The 20052-nt window shown below is 31.5% G+C and overlaps 1 protein-coding gene across 1 annotated transcript in view; it reads left to right on the top strand.

The window, feature by feature from the left end:
• The first annotated feature begins 1359 nt into the window (after positions 1 to 1359).
• LOC145325123 (tubby-related protein 3-like) overlaps positions 1360 to 20052 on the top strand; it is a 50063-nt gene continuing 31370 nt past the window's right edge. Inside the window, exons 1-7 of the mRNA XM_080167975.1 lie at positions 1360 to 1692; positions 2098 to 2157; positions 6444 to 6513; positions 10005 to 10067; positions 13158 to 13291; positions 16521 to 16597; positions 19170 to 19242. Coding sequence (XP_080024101.1) covers positions 1647 to 1692; positions 2098 to 2157; positions 6444 to 6513; positions 10005 to 10067; positions 13158 to 13291; positions 16521 to 16597; positions 19170 to 19242 — 523 coding nt within the window. The 5' untranslated portion in view covers positions 1360 to 1646. The remainder of the gene's footprint in view (positions 1693 to 2097; positions 2158 to 6443; positions 6514 to 10004; positions 10068 to 13157; positions 13292 to 16520; positions 16598 to 19169; positions 19243 to 20052) is intronic.

A 20052-nucleotide genomic window follows, 5' to 3' on the forward strand; every position in this document is an offset into this window, starting at 1 on the left:
ATTGGTTACTAAATCATCTTTATTAGGTGTTTAGGTTTTATTAGAACCAATTACTACTCTTTATAATCTATAATACAAAGTAGAACGATGTATGTCTGTGTGTTTGTGTGTTTGTGTATTTGTGTGTTTGTCTGTTTGTTTGTAGCGAAGGATCTCGCTAACCGCTGAACCGATCGGGTTCTCCTTTACAGGGTAGCTTCTCATAGTTCCCGGGAAGGTTTATAACTATTTTCTTGGGGGGTGGGACACCCCTAACCCCCCCAAAAATGAAAAATACCCCCCCCCCAAAAAAAAAAAAAATTCCTTTTTTTTTAAATCTAAAATACGAAAAATTGGTTTGATCAAACCTCTTGGGGCAAAGCCCCTAGAGGCTAGGGGCGAAGCCGCTAGTATTCAATAAAATGTTAGATTATAATGCTGCGCTACTCATGAACAAATTGTCCTTGTGTAGAGTGTCTGTGTGATAGAAAGTGTGTGAGTGTGTATGTGTTTGTGTGTGACAAAGTATGTGTGAAAGTGTGAGTATGTTTGTGTGTTTGTGTAAGTGCTAATGGATGTCTTTTTCTTTTTTTCTCCCTGGATTATGAGGTAATGCCAAGGATTTTTGGGGATATGACAATGGATGATAAGGATGCCACCCGTAAAAATTTTGCAAAATAATCATATTGCGGCTGTGGATAATGTTAAAATTTCGGCTCTTAGCTGTCAACAGCCGACATTTCAAGCGATTAAAATGACTTTCAATACTAGTGCAGCTCAGCTGGAACTCTATATGCTGAATTTTACAAATATAAAACGGGTGGCTGAAATTGCAACTTGGCAAATTATTTGCAACATCACTTCATCTATTTTTTAAATAGCGACTATGTCCCTACCATCTAGTTGCTCTGTATTCTAGAGACAGAGGAACTATTTAGAAAATAGCTTAATCCAATATCCAAAGATTTCTATCTCAAAATAAAGTAGCCTAAAACCATCGCAGAACCTCTCTGAAGCTTGCCTAAAAAAGGGAACCCAATCAGTTAAGTTGTTATTGAGATCTTAAGCTTCAGATAAAAAAAAAACTTTACTTTACAAAATAGGAGAAATAAAGGTGAAAAGAAAGGGTTGTTAACACTTTTTATCCTTTACCTTCCCTGAGTTACTGTAAGAGGAAACCGAAACAATTATGTAAATATCTTTTATATAATATAAAAACTACTTATAATACTACAAGGATTTTTGTTTGTAATGTGTATTACAAAAAAAGCTTTTTTGTGTTACTTAAATACTAATGTAGTTGCGTACTTTATAAATAGACAACGTATTCAAGTTTTCATATTAATACAATATTACCATTTACTGTTATTTTTCTCTTTCAGATAAAAAATGCGATAGAAAATCCTAATTAAGAAAATTTGCTCCTTATCGAATAATCATTATTTGAACAAAAACTTCTGAAAAAAAAACAAGAATAAAACATGATCAAAACAAGACAATGTGGTTGTGAAGCATGGTGGAGATTTTAAAGGACTAAAAGCCTGAAAGTTATAAAGACCTATGTAAAATTAGAATTTAAAGTTAAAAGACTGTAAAGAAGCTACCTTGAAAAAGAATTTGCCTGGCCCTGGTGTCAATATGATTTTGAGAGTAGAATTATCAGCGCCATGATTCAAGTCATTGAAAATTTGACAGATTTTGTTTATGCTACAGGTCAGTTGTTTCAGATACTATATATTTTTTTTAGGGTTGTCTGTCTGACAGTTAGAACCGGATTAAAGGCAACGTAAATTGTCTCGGCTCCTATTCAAGATAGACGGCTGAAACTTCTTTGTCAACATTCACATAATTATGTAGAACATTTTATTTTAATAAATCCATGGCGGTCGGACTGCTTCAAATCCATTATATGCATGTTTTTATATTTACAATTGATTTTCACACATCTTTGGTGCTTCTGGTCCGATTTTTTAAATAAAATTTCCCGCCTTTTCTAGGGATTTGTGTTCAAGATGAACGAAGCTTTATTTTCATGTTTTTTTCACATAAAATTTTTGGTCCGATTTTCAAAATTTTTGTTCACAATTATATCATGTCATCCTTGTTTTTTCTATTTAGTACCTGAGGGAGGAGTAGTGAAATGCCGAGTATCAAGAAACAGAAAGGGTGTGGACAAAGGTAACAAATAATTCATAATCTAACATGGCATTCAACATAATGAAATGCCGGATATCAAGAAACAAAAAGGGTGTGGACAAAGGTAACAAATGATTCATAATCATACGCGGCATTCAAAATATTGGAATCTTAATAAACAAAAAAGCAATATAAATTTTCTGTAGGTTTGTTAATTTTTTTGGCAGTTATAATAATATAAATTTACCATTTTAAAACTTTCATTTATCCATTAATTTTTCTTTTGATAGCAGATCGAACATCCTTTTTTAGTTAGAAAAAATAAGATAAAATGTATAATATTTAAACTCAGGGCTCGGCAGCTCGTCTCAGGGTAACTGAAATTGAATTAGAATTGTTGTTCTTCATTCATACAAATTAATTTTCTCGATGCTGCACTGTTTATTGTGTCTGTACCAGCAGCATCATCAAGGCCTCGGCTGAAGCTTTCAAAAACCAGCGTAGCTGCGATTTAGGCTGCAGCTGTTAAGTGTTGCTTAGGGGTAGCTAAAGCTGAGAACGGCCTAGACTGAATATGCGGATGACGTTATTAGAACTGTCAGAGTCGCCCTGTTGACATTAAGCTTGTCTAAGCCACACAGCTAAATTCTTCTGCAAGTTGGGCTGCCGAGCCCTGTTTGACCTCGTATCTCTATTGGAAGGTTAATTAAGTTGAGAAATGAAAATTTTTGTGTTAATTTTCCAGTCACATTTTCTTTCACATATATTCATTTATTTTAGAGCAGCCATTTCCTTCTCTTTATATAGGTTCATTTTTTGGCTCTTTCAATTTTTTACCTTTTTCTTTTTTTCACTCTTTATTGTCATTTTTTGTCTCAACCTACTCCATGACGACTTAGGTCCAAACACTAATAAACTATGGCAATCAATCAATTAATAAATTTTGTTTGTTTATCTACACTTCTCTCTCTCTCTCTATTTTTTTTTTTTGATCTAACATATCTCGCTATCTATCTATTTTTATATAATATTAATCTATTTATATTCCTATCTAACTATCTCTCTCTGCCCTCTATCTCTCCTCTCTTTTTATCTTTCTCTCTGTCTCTCACTCTTTTTTCATCTTTCTCTCTGTCTCTCTCTCTCTCTCTCTCTCTCTCTCTCTCTATCTCTCTCTCACACTCTTATCTAAACGTATACTTGTTCTATCTATTGACTTTCAAATAGTTCTATCAATTTCTTGTTCACTTTGATAAGTTGAGCTGGCGGTTTCCCTCAAAGCACATAGTCGAACACACAACTCCCTCCTCTCCCCCCCCCCCTGTATTTTTAAATAAATTTACCATCAGGGGGAGTTGTAGTTTTTAGTTGGTTTGTCAGGTCAGGTTAGGTTATAGTGGGTACTCAACTATTAGGGACTCGAACAGGGATAAAAGAAAAAAACTTTCTCCCTCCTTATTTTTAAACAATTTAAAAAGGATCAGGGGGTTAATGTGTTCGATCAAAACTTTGAGGGAAATCACCGTTAAACTTGAGTATCTGTGTTGACTTTACAGTTGTTCCAAGTCTCCAGAGAATTCTTACCTTTATTTCAATGTCAGGGCAATAGATATAATAACAAATAGAGTATTCGTCAGAGTAAATATTGCCTCTGCTGTTTTAAAAATGATTGCATTGTTAATAATAATGACTGTTCCCTCAATTAAAATACATAACTGCTATTAGAATATAATCTATATTTTTAATAGAGGGACTTTAGAGCATTCTCTAGCGTAGTCTTCATTTGTGATTATCTAAATTAATAAATCTATTGTTGTTAAATCCTGACGGAAATACATCATAGGGGCTGCAATGCCAATTTATTTCACAGTTACTGCATCTCACAACTTCAACCTTTTCCTTTTTTTATTATAGAAAAATAGATACATTTTAAAGACTTTTTTGGTCCTAATATTATAATATCTATCTTATTTTTTAATAAAAACCTTTTCTTTCAGCCCTTAAGGTCTTCGTAGTTAATTTTTCCTCTGAATAATTTTCAGTGGTTCTAAAAGAAGTGTATGAAGATATTTGTTACAGGAATCCAGGGGACATGGGCTATTTGTTATACTAGTCCCCAAAGTTTTAAAATAACGTTTTCTTATTCTTTGGCTCAACAATTTTGGGGACTTTTATTGGCTGGTTCATTATGTTGAGTGTCCAAACGTTTCAACCATTAATTGTTATCTACATACGGTGTAATTTTGTGTTTCATCATTTGGAATGTACATCAAGTTGTCGGCCATTATCTTATCACTCTAGCCCCTTGCATTTGTTTTAAATAAAATTATTAAAATTTAATTTCTATGCAATGCAACTATAAAATAGCGGGTTATCTATTTATAAATTTTCTAGGGGTCTAGGGTTATAACCAATGTATTTACTAGGGCATTAGCAAGGATTTAACTATTTTATTGAATAGGGTTATAAATATTGTATTAACTAAAATTGTAATAAGAACGTAAACGTAGGATATTTTTAAATAATAGTTACTGTATTATATTTGATTGTGATTTTTTTTAAAGAGGATCTAAAGTTAAGAATTACATAATACCACTTTATTTTTAGATATTGAAAGAAAATTATATTTACCCCAGGGCGGTGGGGACTAAGGCATTTTAAAATACTTTTTATTTCATCATGCTTTTCACATTAACATATTACAGGGATCTAAAGGGTTAAGACTATGGCCGATAAATTTTGTAAATAACCAATGATCATAAATTATTTTACCCCTTCTGTAGATTACTCTTAGTGGTTGAAACGTTTTTCTACTCAATTTAATGAATCAACCAATTAAAAATACAACAAAAGACCCCAAAATATTTAAGCCAACGAATAAGAAAACGTTATTAAAAAACTTTGGGGACTGCTCAATAATCCCTCCCTCCCAGAACAAATACACTTTAATTTTGGTGAAGGACTAATTCATGTCCTATCCCTTATATCCCTGAATTACTCTGAGATATTTGACCTGTTGTCACTCAGGGTAGAGTTCCAGGGATCTTAAGGGATAAGACAATGGACATTAAATTGATATGCATCCCCAAAACTGATAACAAAATCACCCGTTCTGTAGATTACAATTAATGGTTGAAACGTTTGAACACTGAACTTAATGATCATCAAACCAATCAAAATTCACTAAAGTCCCCAAAGTTGTTAAGACAACGAATAAATAAAAATATTGTAAGACTTTGGGGACTTGTGTAATAAACATCCTAATGTTCCCTTATTCTCTGGTAGGGTTCACATCCTATTTGTTAAGAATTTTATACAAAATTTAATACAAATTCTGAGGAAAGAAGAGTATATCAAATATGATGAATTTTAAATATCTTACATAAAACGCGATATTAATTTGACCAAGAATTAGTACATTAAAAACATTATCACTGAAAAATTATTGATATATGAAATGATATTACACTTTTTTTCTAATGGAAAATGACATGTCAATAAATCAATGAATATGACATACTTGTTGCAAACTACAGTTGTTTGTAACAATGCATATTTTTAAAACGTTATTAATTTAGTAAATTTTTGTTTGATATTGTCAATCTTAAGCATATTCTATGTTTAAAAATCTAATCCTCTAATCAAAAATTAAATGAATATTACTACAAAAATGCATTCGATACATTTTTTATGATAACATTTTTCATAAATTATTAAAAATATTCATTATTTTTTGTGCTGAATATTTTACCAACAATATCAGTAATCGAAGCAGCAATAAGCCTAGAATATTAAACTGATATATGTCAAGAATTTAAAAAATTATATAGTATAGTGTGTTAATCCAGTGATCTAAAGAGATAAGACAATGGCCGATAAATTGATGTACATTCTCAATGATAAGAAAACAAAATTTCCCTCCTTTAATTTACAATTAATGGTGAAAACATTTGGACACTCATTTAAAACAGCCAATCAAAATTCATTCAAGTTGTTAAGCCTATGAATAAAAAAATTTTGGCGACTAATGAAATAAACAGCCCTATGTTCCCTGACTCCCAGGTGTCAATCTGCCTTTTGTTTGTTGTATGTTAAGCCGCAGCCACCCACATTGTAAACTCCACTCAGCCACAGCCACCATCAGCTGCAGCTACAAATCTATATTTAGCCGCAACCACAGACGCATAGGTGAAGGTGCGGCTGCAGAACCCTGATAATCTAAAAGCATTACAGACTTGCAGACAAACAGTAGAACAGACAGACACAAAAACTTCGAACAAATATGCCGCCAAAATTTTAGATAATGACACAGATTTTTTTTTATTTAGGATTATTCCCAACATATTTTCTTCACCTGGAACGAGAAAATGGCCGCCCTATTTTCCTACTTGCTGCCAGGTAACTATTAATCATTCCTACGGATTATAAGGTATAGGACAATGTCGGATGAATTGATCAAATTTAATTATAAAAAATAAACAGAATAACCTCTTATGTATATGCAAATTTTTGGTGTTAAAGGTTTGACATTGAAGGTGTTGACCAACCAATACCTTAATAAATGTACCCAAGGTTTCATACTATACAAATTTAGAACGTGTTTATAAAACTTTGGGTACTGTATAATTTACAGCCATAGAAAAGTTTTGCATTATAAAAATTTCTGGCGGCTACGCCCCTAGAGACCTCAATTTTAGTAAATAAAAGAAGGGAAAAAAGGGATATTTGCTCTTGTGGTGGTGGACCTTCCTTGGACCTATAAAAAGCTATGTTGTAAAAGAGAACCATATCAATTCAGCAGTTAGCAAGATCCTTTTGTACAGAGAGACAGACAGACAGACATGATCCTGTTACTAACTACAAATGCACTGAAGAAGTAATTAGATTCATAAAAGTATATAAAATAATAAATGTATTTTTACTTAATGTTCTGCATTAATTTTTGTACATACCATTGCATTTGCATATATTGTATTCTTTTTATGATTATTATGTAACTTTCCTTAAATTTGTTGGAATTAAAAATATAGCAATTTTTGTTTTATTACAGCTTTCGCTAAACTCTAGTTTTAGACCATCAAACTAATAAAATAAGTTTTTTGAAATGATAACATCCACAAAAGCGGAGCTAATTATAGATTTGCTACACAATTACAACTCTTACATTAATCATCATGCTTTAAATGGACGTGCGGACTTTCTGGTAGCGATTATTAAGTTGCTACCTTTCCTAAATCGTACCTAACTGTTATGGGAATCATCATGCAAAGTTTGAAATTTATAGGACAATTCTGGCATGCATGAATTACCTTAAATTAAAATGCTAACCATTGCGGACAGATGGATCGATCTAATTATTGAAAGGTTTAACTTGAAATGAAAATATAAAAATCGTTGATGGTCCAAATGCGATATAAGGGAAACTGTTGAATAAATTTTCTAACTATAGCAGCTATGCAAAATTAGAGAAAGAGAGAGAGAAAAATTAAATTTTGCAATAAGCAGAAAATCGACAATTTAAAGTCATTTCCAAGTAATTTGATAATTCCGCTTCATAAAACTGATGGTATGTTTTAGAAAATTTATGCTAGAAAAATTTTAAGTATATAAAATTAGTGTTTCAATTTTGCAAATGATTTTATTAAATGGTGCGCTTGCACAAAGTACCTGGGTCCCCTTCTTAATTTTGAAATAAATTGTAAATAAGGGGGGATTAGTTTTCTTTTGTTTGACTTTAGGTCAAGTTAGGTTAAGTTACATTAGGTACTGGGTAGCCCTGCAGGGTTAAGGAACTGCAGGTATTGGCCACTTGCAGGGATTAGGCATAGAAAAAAAAAATCTACCCGTACTCTTATTTACAATTTATTGCACATCAAAAGATGTTTAAAAGCCAATATGACCTATAAATGATATTGTAAATATCTCAAATATGAAATATTGTCACTAACTAACTAATTATTACGAAAAAAAGACTGGGAGCGGACGAATAAGATTGGTCATCTAGGGTATTAAATCTATTGTTAGCACAAAGTTTTGCTGGCAGAGATTAAAGGTGATGCCTATCAGGCACATTGAAACACAGGAAAGCATCAAAAAAATAAAATTCAAACAAAAACCTACATTTCTTATTATGTCACTTTTTGCTATACTGGTGGCTTCGCCACTAGCTTATTGGTGATTAAGAATGCACCACATTTTTACAGCACAGTTGAATCATATATTAACCAGTAGGTATTTGCTTTTGTTTTCAAAAAATATTTGAAAATTGGATTGTTCAAGAGCTTAAAACTACCACATGACTAGTGTATAAATTACCTGAAGACTATAGCCAAATTGGTTCTGCGGTTACCGAGATCTTAAGCATCAGACCTACGGACAGACATCATTCTACTTTATATTATAGATAGAAAAGATGAAGGGGTTACCATAAGGTTGGCTTTTAAAGAATCAAGCATTTCTTACAGAAAACTTTCTCAGAATAATTGCCCCTCTCCAAAATTTAAATTTAGCCAATCTTAACTTTGATCATTTTATTGGTCTAATTAGTTTTTATGCACTTTATTATTATTATTTTGACCTGCTTAAAGTTCATTTATCAAATAAATCAACTTTTGCAAGGAGGGAGGGCACATTAAATTACACTCTATGTATCATGTGTTTTAAATAAATAATACTCATTCATTAAAAACTTTGGGTACTAGTGATTTTAAGGTACTGTAGTGGCAAATTTGTGTAACATCTTGGGGATGTACTTTAATTAATCATGCATTGAATTATCCCTAGGATCCCTGAATATATGGAATCTTTAATGTTGATATTCACAACCAAAATATATTTTTTTCTTTCCTTGTCTAAATCATATAAAGCATACGTGATTAATTTACTCAGAATATATATCAAATGTCTACTAAACCATCCTCTATTTACGCCCTTGCGGGCGTTGCAGCTAATTAATGGGGAAAATCACATGATACATAATTAAAACATCCTATTCTAACACCCCTCCCCCCACCCTTCAAAAAACCGCCCTTTCAAAAATACTGAGATTTTCTTCAATCCTTTTTGACTGCCTATTTGCAAGGCAGCTATAGTTTGGCGGCGGATTGCTCTACAAAAATAGCATTTTGGCTGCGGTGCTGGAGTACTAGCGACAAATCATTTAATTTATTTCAAATACTAGCAGCTGTGCCCTTAGCATATTAAACTAAATAACTAGATCTACTAAAAATATTACTATTGTATGAATATTAATCTGCTTTATTTGTGTAAATTATAGTCCTTGTTTATTAGGATACAACATAGGTGGAGTCAATAGTGTTCCAATAAAAAGTTTAGAGGATTTTTCCGATTAATGCATTTTTATCTGCTGACCTTCAGGATGCCAGAGCTTACACACTCATGGACAGTTTAGATTTAGGAAAGGACTGATTTAGAAAAATATCATTACTTTTGTGACACAATGTTTGGGTTGTAAAGGTATTTTTAATGGCTCTACCTAGTGGCTACGCCCCCTAGAAGCCACTAGGGGCACTTGATATGGGGAGGGCTAAATTCGACAACTCTACTTTTATTTTTGTTTTAAAAAGAAAAAGTAACAAAAAAAACTTTGGGGTGGTGTTTTTTGGGGGGGAGGGAGGTGGGTTAATTTTTTTCTAGAGGAGTTTTCTCTGGGGAGGGTGATGTTACCTTCCCCTGAAATAGTTATAAACCTCCCAGGGTCTATGAGAAGCTAAACTGTAAGGGAGAACCATATCAGCTCAACGGTTAGCGAAATCCTAGAGTACACACACACAGACAGAGATCCTTTTGATTTATTATAATTGTCTTATCCCTTAGATCCCTGCAATTAATTTATGTTTTCATCCTTGTATATTAATTATTATTTTTAGGAAAAGAAGAAAGTTGGGAAGCTCAAACTACATTATCTCTACAGATCCTACAGACCTATCCAGGTACAGATTTTTAGCAGTGCAGCTTTTTTATAATTAGAATATGTCCGTACGTCAAATATGAAATTTTGCTGTAATTTTCTCACTTACAACCATGTTTCAAACAATCAAACTGTTTATGAAAAATGTCATATTAATTGATTTAGTAACAAAAACTGTAAAAAAGATTATTTAATTTTTATGCTTTATATAAAAGTAGTAGGATGTTTGTTTGTCAGTGTGTTCCGAAGAATCTCACTTTCGGCTAAATCAATAAAGTTTTCCTTTACAGTGAAGCTTCTCATATACTCGGATTGGTATTGGAAAGATATCTATTAAGGGGGAAGGTACCTTCACCCTATGACAGGAATCGCTCCTGAAAAAATTACCCACTATAAAAAAAAAATTTTACTAAAATTAAAATTAAAGAATCCCCTCTCTCTCCTCCCTCTTTCAAGTTTCCCTTTAGAGGCCTCTAGGGACGTAGCCGCTATTTGGAAATATAATATGAATTTCTATGCTTCCTTCTTACATAATGGATCTTGTTTGTCAAAAGATTTCTCTTGTTTTTTTAAAATGATATTTAACAAGAACAGAAACAGAATAGTTTTTTTTTTTTTTATCTGTCTCACTGAAATATTATAAGCTTTTATAAAGTATTATTTGCGGAGACTTTGGGGATTTAAGTGAATTTTGATTGGTTGATTCATTAGGTTTGGTATTCAGACTTTAGAATCACTAATTTTAACTACAGAAGGGGTAATTTTATGTATCATTATTGGGGATGTATATCAATTTATCGGCAATTGTCTTACCCCTTTAGATTCCTGCCTAATTGTCAACTTAAATCATTCATAGTTTGTTCTTGATCCAAAATTTGTTTTCAAACTGTCTCACTCAAGTTTTAAGTATCAAAATGTGTTTTTTTTTGTGAAAGGGAAAAATGCATCTTATATTCTTTTCTCAATTCTTAGGATTGTGAAAGGTATTCAAATGTTTTTACTGACAATTGCAATGGTTTATGTCGATTATATGGAATTTAAAGAAAGTTGTCAAGGCTGACCATATAACAAATGATGATTGTGGTTATGATTGTGGTTATATTAACGAATTAAAACAGGGAGGGAGTTGACACATGTGTCTTTTTTTTACACTAGTCCCCAAAGTTTCATGATAAGGTTTTATTATTCCTTTGCTTAACAACTTTGGGCATTTTTATTGAATTTGGATTGATTGGTTTATTAGGTTGAGTGTCCAGACATTTCAACCATTAATTGTAATTTATTGACCATTGTTGAATCCATTTAGATGTCTGAATTAAAGTAACTTTGTTGACATTTTAACTACAGTCTTAATTTGAAATACAATTTAATCTACCAAGAAAGAAATCATAAGATTGATTGAAAAAAGTACAGCAACTATGTCAACTATTTGTGCTAGCATTATGTCAACATAAGCCTGTATCAATTAAACTTGTTATATTGCTTAATGAATCTTAATCATGGTAATACTGTCGATGAAAACCGCAATCGAACATGCCAGACATTTTAACAGTCCAAAATTCTATATAGTTAACTTAAAACTTTAAAGTGTTTTTTTGTTGACAAAACTTGTCCATGTCAATGAATAACCTCAGAGATCTTCCACCTTTTTTGCATTTTTAAAATGGAACACATTCCAATTCAACAATCCACAGGGAAAGAGAATAATGTCGCTTAGATTATTCTACATCCCTTTTCTTCCCCCCACCCCCATAGATATATGTTAAAAAATCTAGAATTTACACCTAAAAATGTATCATCAATTATTGTCTTCCTTAATCCCTGAAAACACTTTCATTATTTAATTGACCAACTATATTCAATAATGGGAACGCTTTTGGGTAAATGGATGATTTGCAGGGCTCGACAGCTGCGCGTTGGCAGCGACAGAGCCTAAAATAAAACCTGTTCGGATGCTTACATTTTTTTTTAAAAGTTGGATGCCATAAATAGTTCAGGTTTAAACTTCTGGCTGATTTTTAAAATTGTAAATAGATGATTACCTTGAGGCTTACAGGTGGCTGGCACGCGGCTGTCCAGCTCTAATCGAGTTGACTAAAACGTGAAATTCTTCCCCCTCCCCTCCCCCTACCGAAAGCCTAACCAAAAGAATCAATTAATAAATATTGAATAAACGTATTTTGTCTACTTTCATTTGAAACTATTATTGAATCCTTTATTTTTTCATTTACTTGTAAAATTTTAGTTTTAGAAGATTTGACCCAAGTTGGATGAGAAAAGGACAAAAAAGTTCCTAAATTATCCCCTTTAATAAGTTACCAAAGGCATATTTCAGCATCCATTGTTCTATCCCTGTATCCCCGAGTTTTACTGCACCATCAACGTGTTCTGTCAAATTTTATTCTTCTTATATTCTACTTACTGGTCTATTTCAAGCATTGTTAAAATTAAGTAAAATTGGTGCTTTTCTGCATACTGCAATAAAACTGACAATTCCCCCCCCCCCCCCCCCCCCACCTTTTTTAATAATTTGAAAATAAGGACGGACGTTTCTAGAACTAACCCTTGTGGGGCCTATACCAAAGGTGTCTTAACCATACAAGACTGCCTAAACAAATGAAAAATTAACCTTTCATATATAAGAAATAAAGTGGGGTTTTTGTGCTGAACAAAAGATTAAACACGCATAATTATGTGCATTAGTATTATTATACAAATATATTATTAAATCCATTTTGATTCATTGGGAAAAATAAGGACCCTTTAGAACCAAAATTGAAAGTGTTAATTAATTGGTCAAGTCAAGCCAACCATCTATATCTATTCACTTGTTAGAAAGCTAAAAGCAAATTTCAAGCAATTGTAACGTAAATAATCGTCTGAGAGCTGCAAGTAAACCTTTTTCAATGTTAATGGAAGGAGAATGCTTAGTTTTTAAGCTGCAAGCAAACCTTTTGGAAAGCTAATTAATTTAATTACTGACATCTGCAAGTAAACCTCTTTTACTATTCAGGGAAGGAGAATCCTTGGTTGGAAAGCTGCAAGCAAACTTTTTGGAAAGCTAATTAATTCAATAACTAACAGCTGCAAGCAAACCTTTTTTACCATTCAGGGAAGGAGAATCCTTGGTTGGGAAGCTGCAAGCAAACCTTTTGGGAGCCAAATTCATGTTGATGGGAGGAACAACAAAATCTCGAACAAGATCTCAGAGCAGTGACAGGAGCAGTAGTGATTGTAGCTCTTCAGGTAAGAGGAAGTTCCTGGCCCATAAACAGGCTATACATATTATCTTACAACTAGAATATCCAAGTACTGGTCGTGCAATTAAAAGCTTGATGGTTTCTTATAGTCTGTATATTTTTTCTGTATTATTTGAATATTGGATATTATGACAGGGGGAAAACTGTTGTCAAATTAGGTTGCAAACATGGACATATTATAGTGGTCAGTTCGTTCATCAAGTAGGAGGAGAGGGGATGGCGAATAAAAATCCATTAATTAAAACTACTTAGTTAAGACAAATAAAAATGTAAGAATTTAAAGACACTTTGACTAAAGAATAACATTGGATACTCGAAATTTTTACGGGCCTTTAACATCAAAGTTTTTTTGTACTCCAATAATTAATACATATGTACATAATGTACATATGCATAATTCCATCCGTCCGTATTTTTTTACGTCAGTACGTTAAAGTACGTAAAATAGAGTAACTTTATACAATAACCTAACTTTCTCAATTAATCCTATTAATTATATCACAATTTCTCTCTAATTTTCGAGATTTCTTTAAAGACTAAAAATTATAAAAACGTTGGTGTTGCAATACTTCTGGACAATATTGTACTTGTTTATATAATAAATATGCCCTAAAATGCAATAGAGAAGTAGCTGCATAACAAAGGCTTGTACATATTTTACATATTATAGTGATTTATATACAGGGTGCGTTGATGAAATTTTACCATTTGTAAAGATTTTGTTTCTTCAATAAATGAGGGATCTTAATGTATAAGCCAATTAGGAATAGATAAATTTACATCCTAATGAAAAACTAAAAACAATTCTGTATAATTAAATTATTGGTTGAAAAATTTGGAAATTTTTGGTTAAAAAAAATTAAAATTTAACCAAAAAAATGTTTTTGGGTCATTATATTTGAGATCATATTTTTAAAAACTTTTGGTACTTACATTACGTTAATCTACATCTAAGTTTTAACATAGCTTTTATTATTTTACTTTATATCTTTAATATCAAATGCGGAAAAAAATGCAAAAATTTTATGTGAATCATTAAAGTGTATGCTAATTTCAATTCTTAGGTTTAAAAATAAAATAAAAACATTATACATATCATCCTATTATACACAGTGATAAGCTTTTATTGTCTGTAGCCAAGGATCTCGCTAACCGCTGATAAGATATATCTTTCCTTTACAGTGAACCCTCTTAGGGAAGTTTGCTAACTATTCCCTTAGTGTGTTCCTAGAAGCCTCTAGGGGCGCAGCCGCTAGTATTTATTCAGTATTAAAAATGGGTCAAATTAGGTAAATCATTCTTATATGTACCCTGTATATAAGGAGTAAGAATATAATAATATATACAATTGTGTTATTATGCACACCTTCAACAAATTTATTGTTTTTTTCCTACAAACACAAGTATGAGAAAAAATATAAAAAAAATCATATAATATACATAGGTTTAAGGGTTAAATTTGTAGATAAGAAAAGTGTCATGTTTGCCGCCATAAAAATACGTCTAAATCCATCTCTTTTTTAGGGGATACTTTCCCAATTCTCCTCTAATCCATCTCTTTTGGACGTATTTTCATGACGTCACACATGACACTTTCCGTATCCTGTTAAATTTGTAAAATCAAATAATATAGGTTGAAAGTGTTAGAACTTTCCCATGATCTAAAGCATATATTATAGAAAGCAACGAAGCTTTTATCTATAAATAGTGAAGCAATGGAGAGAATACCCTACATTTTTTAAACTGTAGATACTACAACCTTTATTGGGATAGGTTAGGTAAATGCTTTGTTTGTAACCTCAAAAAAACCTTATTTATTGTATACTATATATATGTACTACTTTAGGTACCAATGTGTATATATGTATGTAACCTTTATAGTATATTGTAAAGAATCCACGAAATTTAACTTATTATAGTACAGAAACCGGACCACTTCATATATTCAAAGTTGACATAAAAATATGTTTCGTAATCTGAAAGATTATTTAAGGGAGAACTTTACAAAGTGTCTCAAAAATCAGACACATTACGTCATAAAAATGAGGGAGATGACAGGAAAAGTGAAAAAGAAAACCCCTAAAAAAATATGCATAATCCCTCATTTTTACGAAGTCACATGGCTGGTTTTGAGACACTTTGTAAAGTTACTTTATGGGCTTTAAAATTAAAAAAAAATACTCTGCATTGAGAATTATAACATTACTTGTTTGAACCTTTACAGTATTATAAGGCTGGTTTCTTTTCTCCATTAAGCCAAAATCAGTGGAACCTGTAATATATATATAGTAAACTACACATCTGCATGTGTACAGTAGATAAATAGTGCAAATACTAGCACAAAAAAATACTTCTGGGGAAAGAAAATAGGATTACAGAGTCCCAATATACCGAGAATGTACTTAAGTTTAAAATGTACAAGGAAAAATAACCGCTTAATTAAATGATTATTCTAAAAGTTGATCTAATATTGGGTTGGTAAAATCTTCCTTAAATCAACCTTTTAAAATATTATTTAAAAATTTGAGAAACCCCCATTAGTACAGAATATATGCTGTACAAAATTGGACTCTGATTTGGCATTTGTTTGAGAATAGGGTTAATTATAGTCTAGCCCTACAAACTTATATTTGTTTTCATTAACTCTAATTGTTAAGGAAAATTGTGTAATTTAAGATAATTAAAAACAATATTTGCAAAAAAAAAGTTATTCAGCATATAGCAAAGCTTTTCAAATAAAAATTAGTACAATCTATACTTAATTTATGCGAAACCCTCTGATGCAACTTGGTAAAATAGCCAAGAGGGGTGTCAAAGTAAAGTTATAATCCCTTTAAAGTTACGGGGACTTAAAACAAATAACGTGGCTCTTTGCGTGTCAATTTATTAATTCAAAGTCGTCTGATTTTACTTTTGAGTATGTTGACAACCTTAACATTTTGGTTTTTACACCACAAGGAATGAATATCTTGGGTGTAAAAAAATTAGGGGAAAAAACCTGTGCACGCCACTGACAAATTTGACCATTAAAATGACCGACAATGTTGTAATGACCACTTTTTAGTTTTTAATGTTGTGGTCACATGAAATCCGTCCGTCCGTCACTTATTATTAAAATACATTTTAGACTGTTTCAGTTGACCGTTTAGTGTCCGTTCAGACAGATACTTAACACTACAGTTTCTACGCATTCTACATGTGTTTCTCTGTTTCAGAACTGTGTTGTTGTGGTCACATGACCACCCTGGCGGAGATACAGTACGAGATTGATATTCTAGGGGTCAAAGGACCAAGGAAAATATATTTCAACATTTAGAACATGATTTTTGAAAGCAAAAGTTTTCTATAATTAAAGTATGTACGGCCGTCCGTCCATTCTTATGTCCATTTGTCCGTAAAACTTGGCATGCTATAATCTATTGCTAATTCTCTAACACTTAGAATACGTGCCATTTGAATAATCATTGCTCGAAGGTCGTATTTGTTATTTTTCACCTATATTTCTGATTAATCAAGTTTTAATTTTATGGATGTTTTCTTGCTTGTTTTAAAATATCATATTTATTCTTAAATTAAGCAGTGCAGCATATGCATTTTAATTATGTTATGAATAAAAAACAATGAGTTAATTATTATTCAGAAATATTTGCAATTAACAAAATGATGTGTCAAAAATAGTTGAAATCCATTCATCAGTCAACTTCCTTAAGTTTACATGCAAAAAAAGAGCCATTATGGAGATCTTAATATACACATAAATATGAAGAAAAAAATGCGTACTATCTAACTAAATCTTTGTAAATGTGTGCAAAATGTGCTTGTTTACAACAAAACAAGGATGACAACATCCATAAAAGCGAAGCTCTGAAACGGTAGGACAAACGGACATTAACACTTGTATAATGTCAGAACTGAATAATCAGAATGCGAATGTATAAGAGTCAAAGGAAAATTGTAAGTAAATTTTTTGAAAAACTGCTTGATACAGGATAATGATTATGGACATACTTACATTTTTAGGACTTGATTATAGAGTTGCTTCGCTTATAATATTGTACGTTGTTGTCCCAGGAATCAGTATACCGAAAATCAGACCAATCGGATAATTAGGTCACATACAAATTTGTTGTTAAAAATGTAAAAAAAATCAACATGTTGAAAATGGACGTACGGACATTCTGGTAATGATTATAGAGTTGCTACGCTTTGTAACTCGTACCTAACTATTACAGGAATCACCATGCAAAATTTTAAATCGATAGGACAATTCTAACATGTCTAAATCAACGAAAAAAGCTATCCGTTACGGACGGACGGACGTACGGACGGACCGACCCTAATTATAGAAAAGCTTCGCTTTTAAAAAGAAAGCAACCTAATTTAAAACTTGTAACTTGAGATAAGTTAATCTATAGACAAACTTAGCTTTTTTCTCTTCTCAAGAATACTAATGAAATTTGTTTGTTGGAAAAGACTTCTACTATTTTACAATTATAGAACGTTTGTAAAAAAGAATAAGTCACTTTACTTTTATGTTGATCATTTTTACATAAATTTCAACAATGTTTTTAAAATAAATCCTGTTGAATTTCTTTCTTCAAATGCTCGATATTCTCTTGATATCTGTGTTTTTTTTGTGTAAATTAAAAGATATTTCAGCATTTTAGAAACTTTTAGCAAATGAACAGTTTTTTTTGTAAATCAAAACAAGAAAATTAACTTTTTGAAAAGCATCATCGATCCATATATTATATTTTATTTTGCTGATTTAAAAAAAAAAATTTTTAATTTGAAAAATGTCCTTTCTTTTAAAAGCAAGAATGTATGTATTAAAATTTCTAATTGTTTGCAAAGTTGTTCCAAACTGTTACAGAATATAAATAGGTGTCAAATATCATTGAACCGGTAGTGAAAAGCACACATACCCCCTCCTACTAACAGTTGATACCTTTTTTTCTGTTTCAGTTGGATGAGGTTAGGTTAGGTTAGGTTGGGTAAGGAGTGGCCCATCAAATCTGGAGCACACTTAGACAAAGAAATTGACTTAGTCTTGGCTTTACTACCTATAACCTTTGGAGAGCTTTACAAAGTGTCTGAAAACATGTGCTTTGTGACGTCATAAAATTGAGGAACATGAGAAGAAGACATTTTATTAGCACAAAATTTTATGATATTAAGTATTTCCATTTTCATAAAATCCAGTTTAAAAGAAGAGGGTATTAATTTAGGTCCACTTTCTAATAATGAGAAATCTTCCAAATAGGTTTCTATTTGTTTGGAAAATGATTATTTGCTCAAGTAAAAAACAAAACAATAACATTCAAATAGAATACTGATACCTTTGCTTTTTTACAGTAATTTTCTTTTCTTTTTTATATACATTTTAACCAGGATTAAAGCTTATAATTAATAATATTATTTTTTTGATTTAATTTCTTTTGATAAGATTTTAATTAATTTTTTTTAAATATTAGGATTTATTATTTTTTCAAGTTATGATATTTTTAACATGGAATTCAATAGATTTTATGGTTTTTTTAACCTTAAACTAATTTTCTAAATAGCGCCTTTAATTTATAATTAGATAAATCCAATATTTTGATATTTTCAAGAAGAGGTTCTTAAGTTTTATTTTGTTAAAAAATTACTTTGACAAAAGCATTAACAAAAGGACATTTTCAGTTATTTACTTAAATACTCATTAAATTCCAAAATGATCTGTCTTTTGAATCTTAAATAAATTATTGTTTTATTTCATTACATATATACTTATATTTTCTTTAAATTATGAGAGCGTGTAATTGCTAATCTGATTTAGGATGTAATTGTCTCTGTTTATCTAAATGTTGTAATATATGTTGCTTAGGCGAATAAAAGTGTTACTGCCTGGTCCACCACAGGGCATCCACAAAACTCAAATCATCCTCAAGAGCAAAAAGGAAAACAAACCTTATAAAGAAAAAAATCTTGCATTTTGTTCAAGTCAATTGTGCATAACTGATCTCTCTACTGATCCCTGTGGGGTTCTCTCTACTGCTCTCTGTTAGGTTCTCTCTACTGCTCTCTGTTAGGTTCTCTCTACTGCTCTCTGTTAGGTTCTCTCTATTGTTTTCTGTTAGGTTCTCTCTACTGCTCTCTGTTAGGTTCTCTCTACTGCTATCTATTAGGTTCTCTCTACTGCTCTCTGGTAGGTTCTCTCTACTTCTCTGTTAGGTTCTCTTTACTGTTCTCTGTTAAGTCCTATTCACTGTTTTGCTTTTAAAAAGAGTTCATATGTACATAGTTTTCCTTGTTCATTTAACACTATTTTATTTTACATAAAGTGTATAGATCAATATTTGATAGAACTGACTAACTTTTTATACTCTGCATACTGCTTCTATCACAAAGTTGTCAAAAATTTGCATGTACTCAAATTTTGTGCAGATTTTTAACTTCAACCTATACTAGTATTCCTAGTATTCATTTTTGGTTGCACAGCTACTCTACAAGTCAAGTAGGTTCTTAGTCGGTCGGCTTTAGCCCTCCTTTTTATTTGCTGTTTATTCCTTCCACCTTAACCTTTTTTTCATTTGAGGGCATTCAACTGTAAATTATACTTGTATCCAAAATTGTATTCTCTTATTCGTGGTCTTAATGTTTTGGATACTTTCATTGAATCTTGATTGATTGGTTTAAACTAACATGACACCCAATTATTTTAATCTATAAAAAGGTGAATTTTGTTTATCATCATGGGGAATGTCC

The sequence above is a fragment of the Acartia tonsa genome, chromosome 7 (assembly GCF_053477335.1).
Source record: "Acartia tonsa isolate MP-2025a chromosome 7, ASM5347733v1, whole genome shotgun sequence".
Lineage (NCBI taxonomy): Eukaryota > Metazoa > Arthropoda > Copepoda > Calanoida > Acartiidae > Acartia > Acartia tonsa.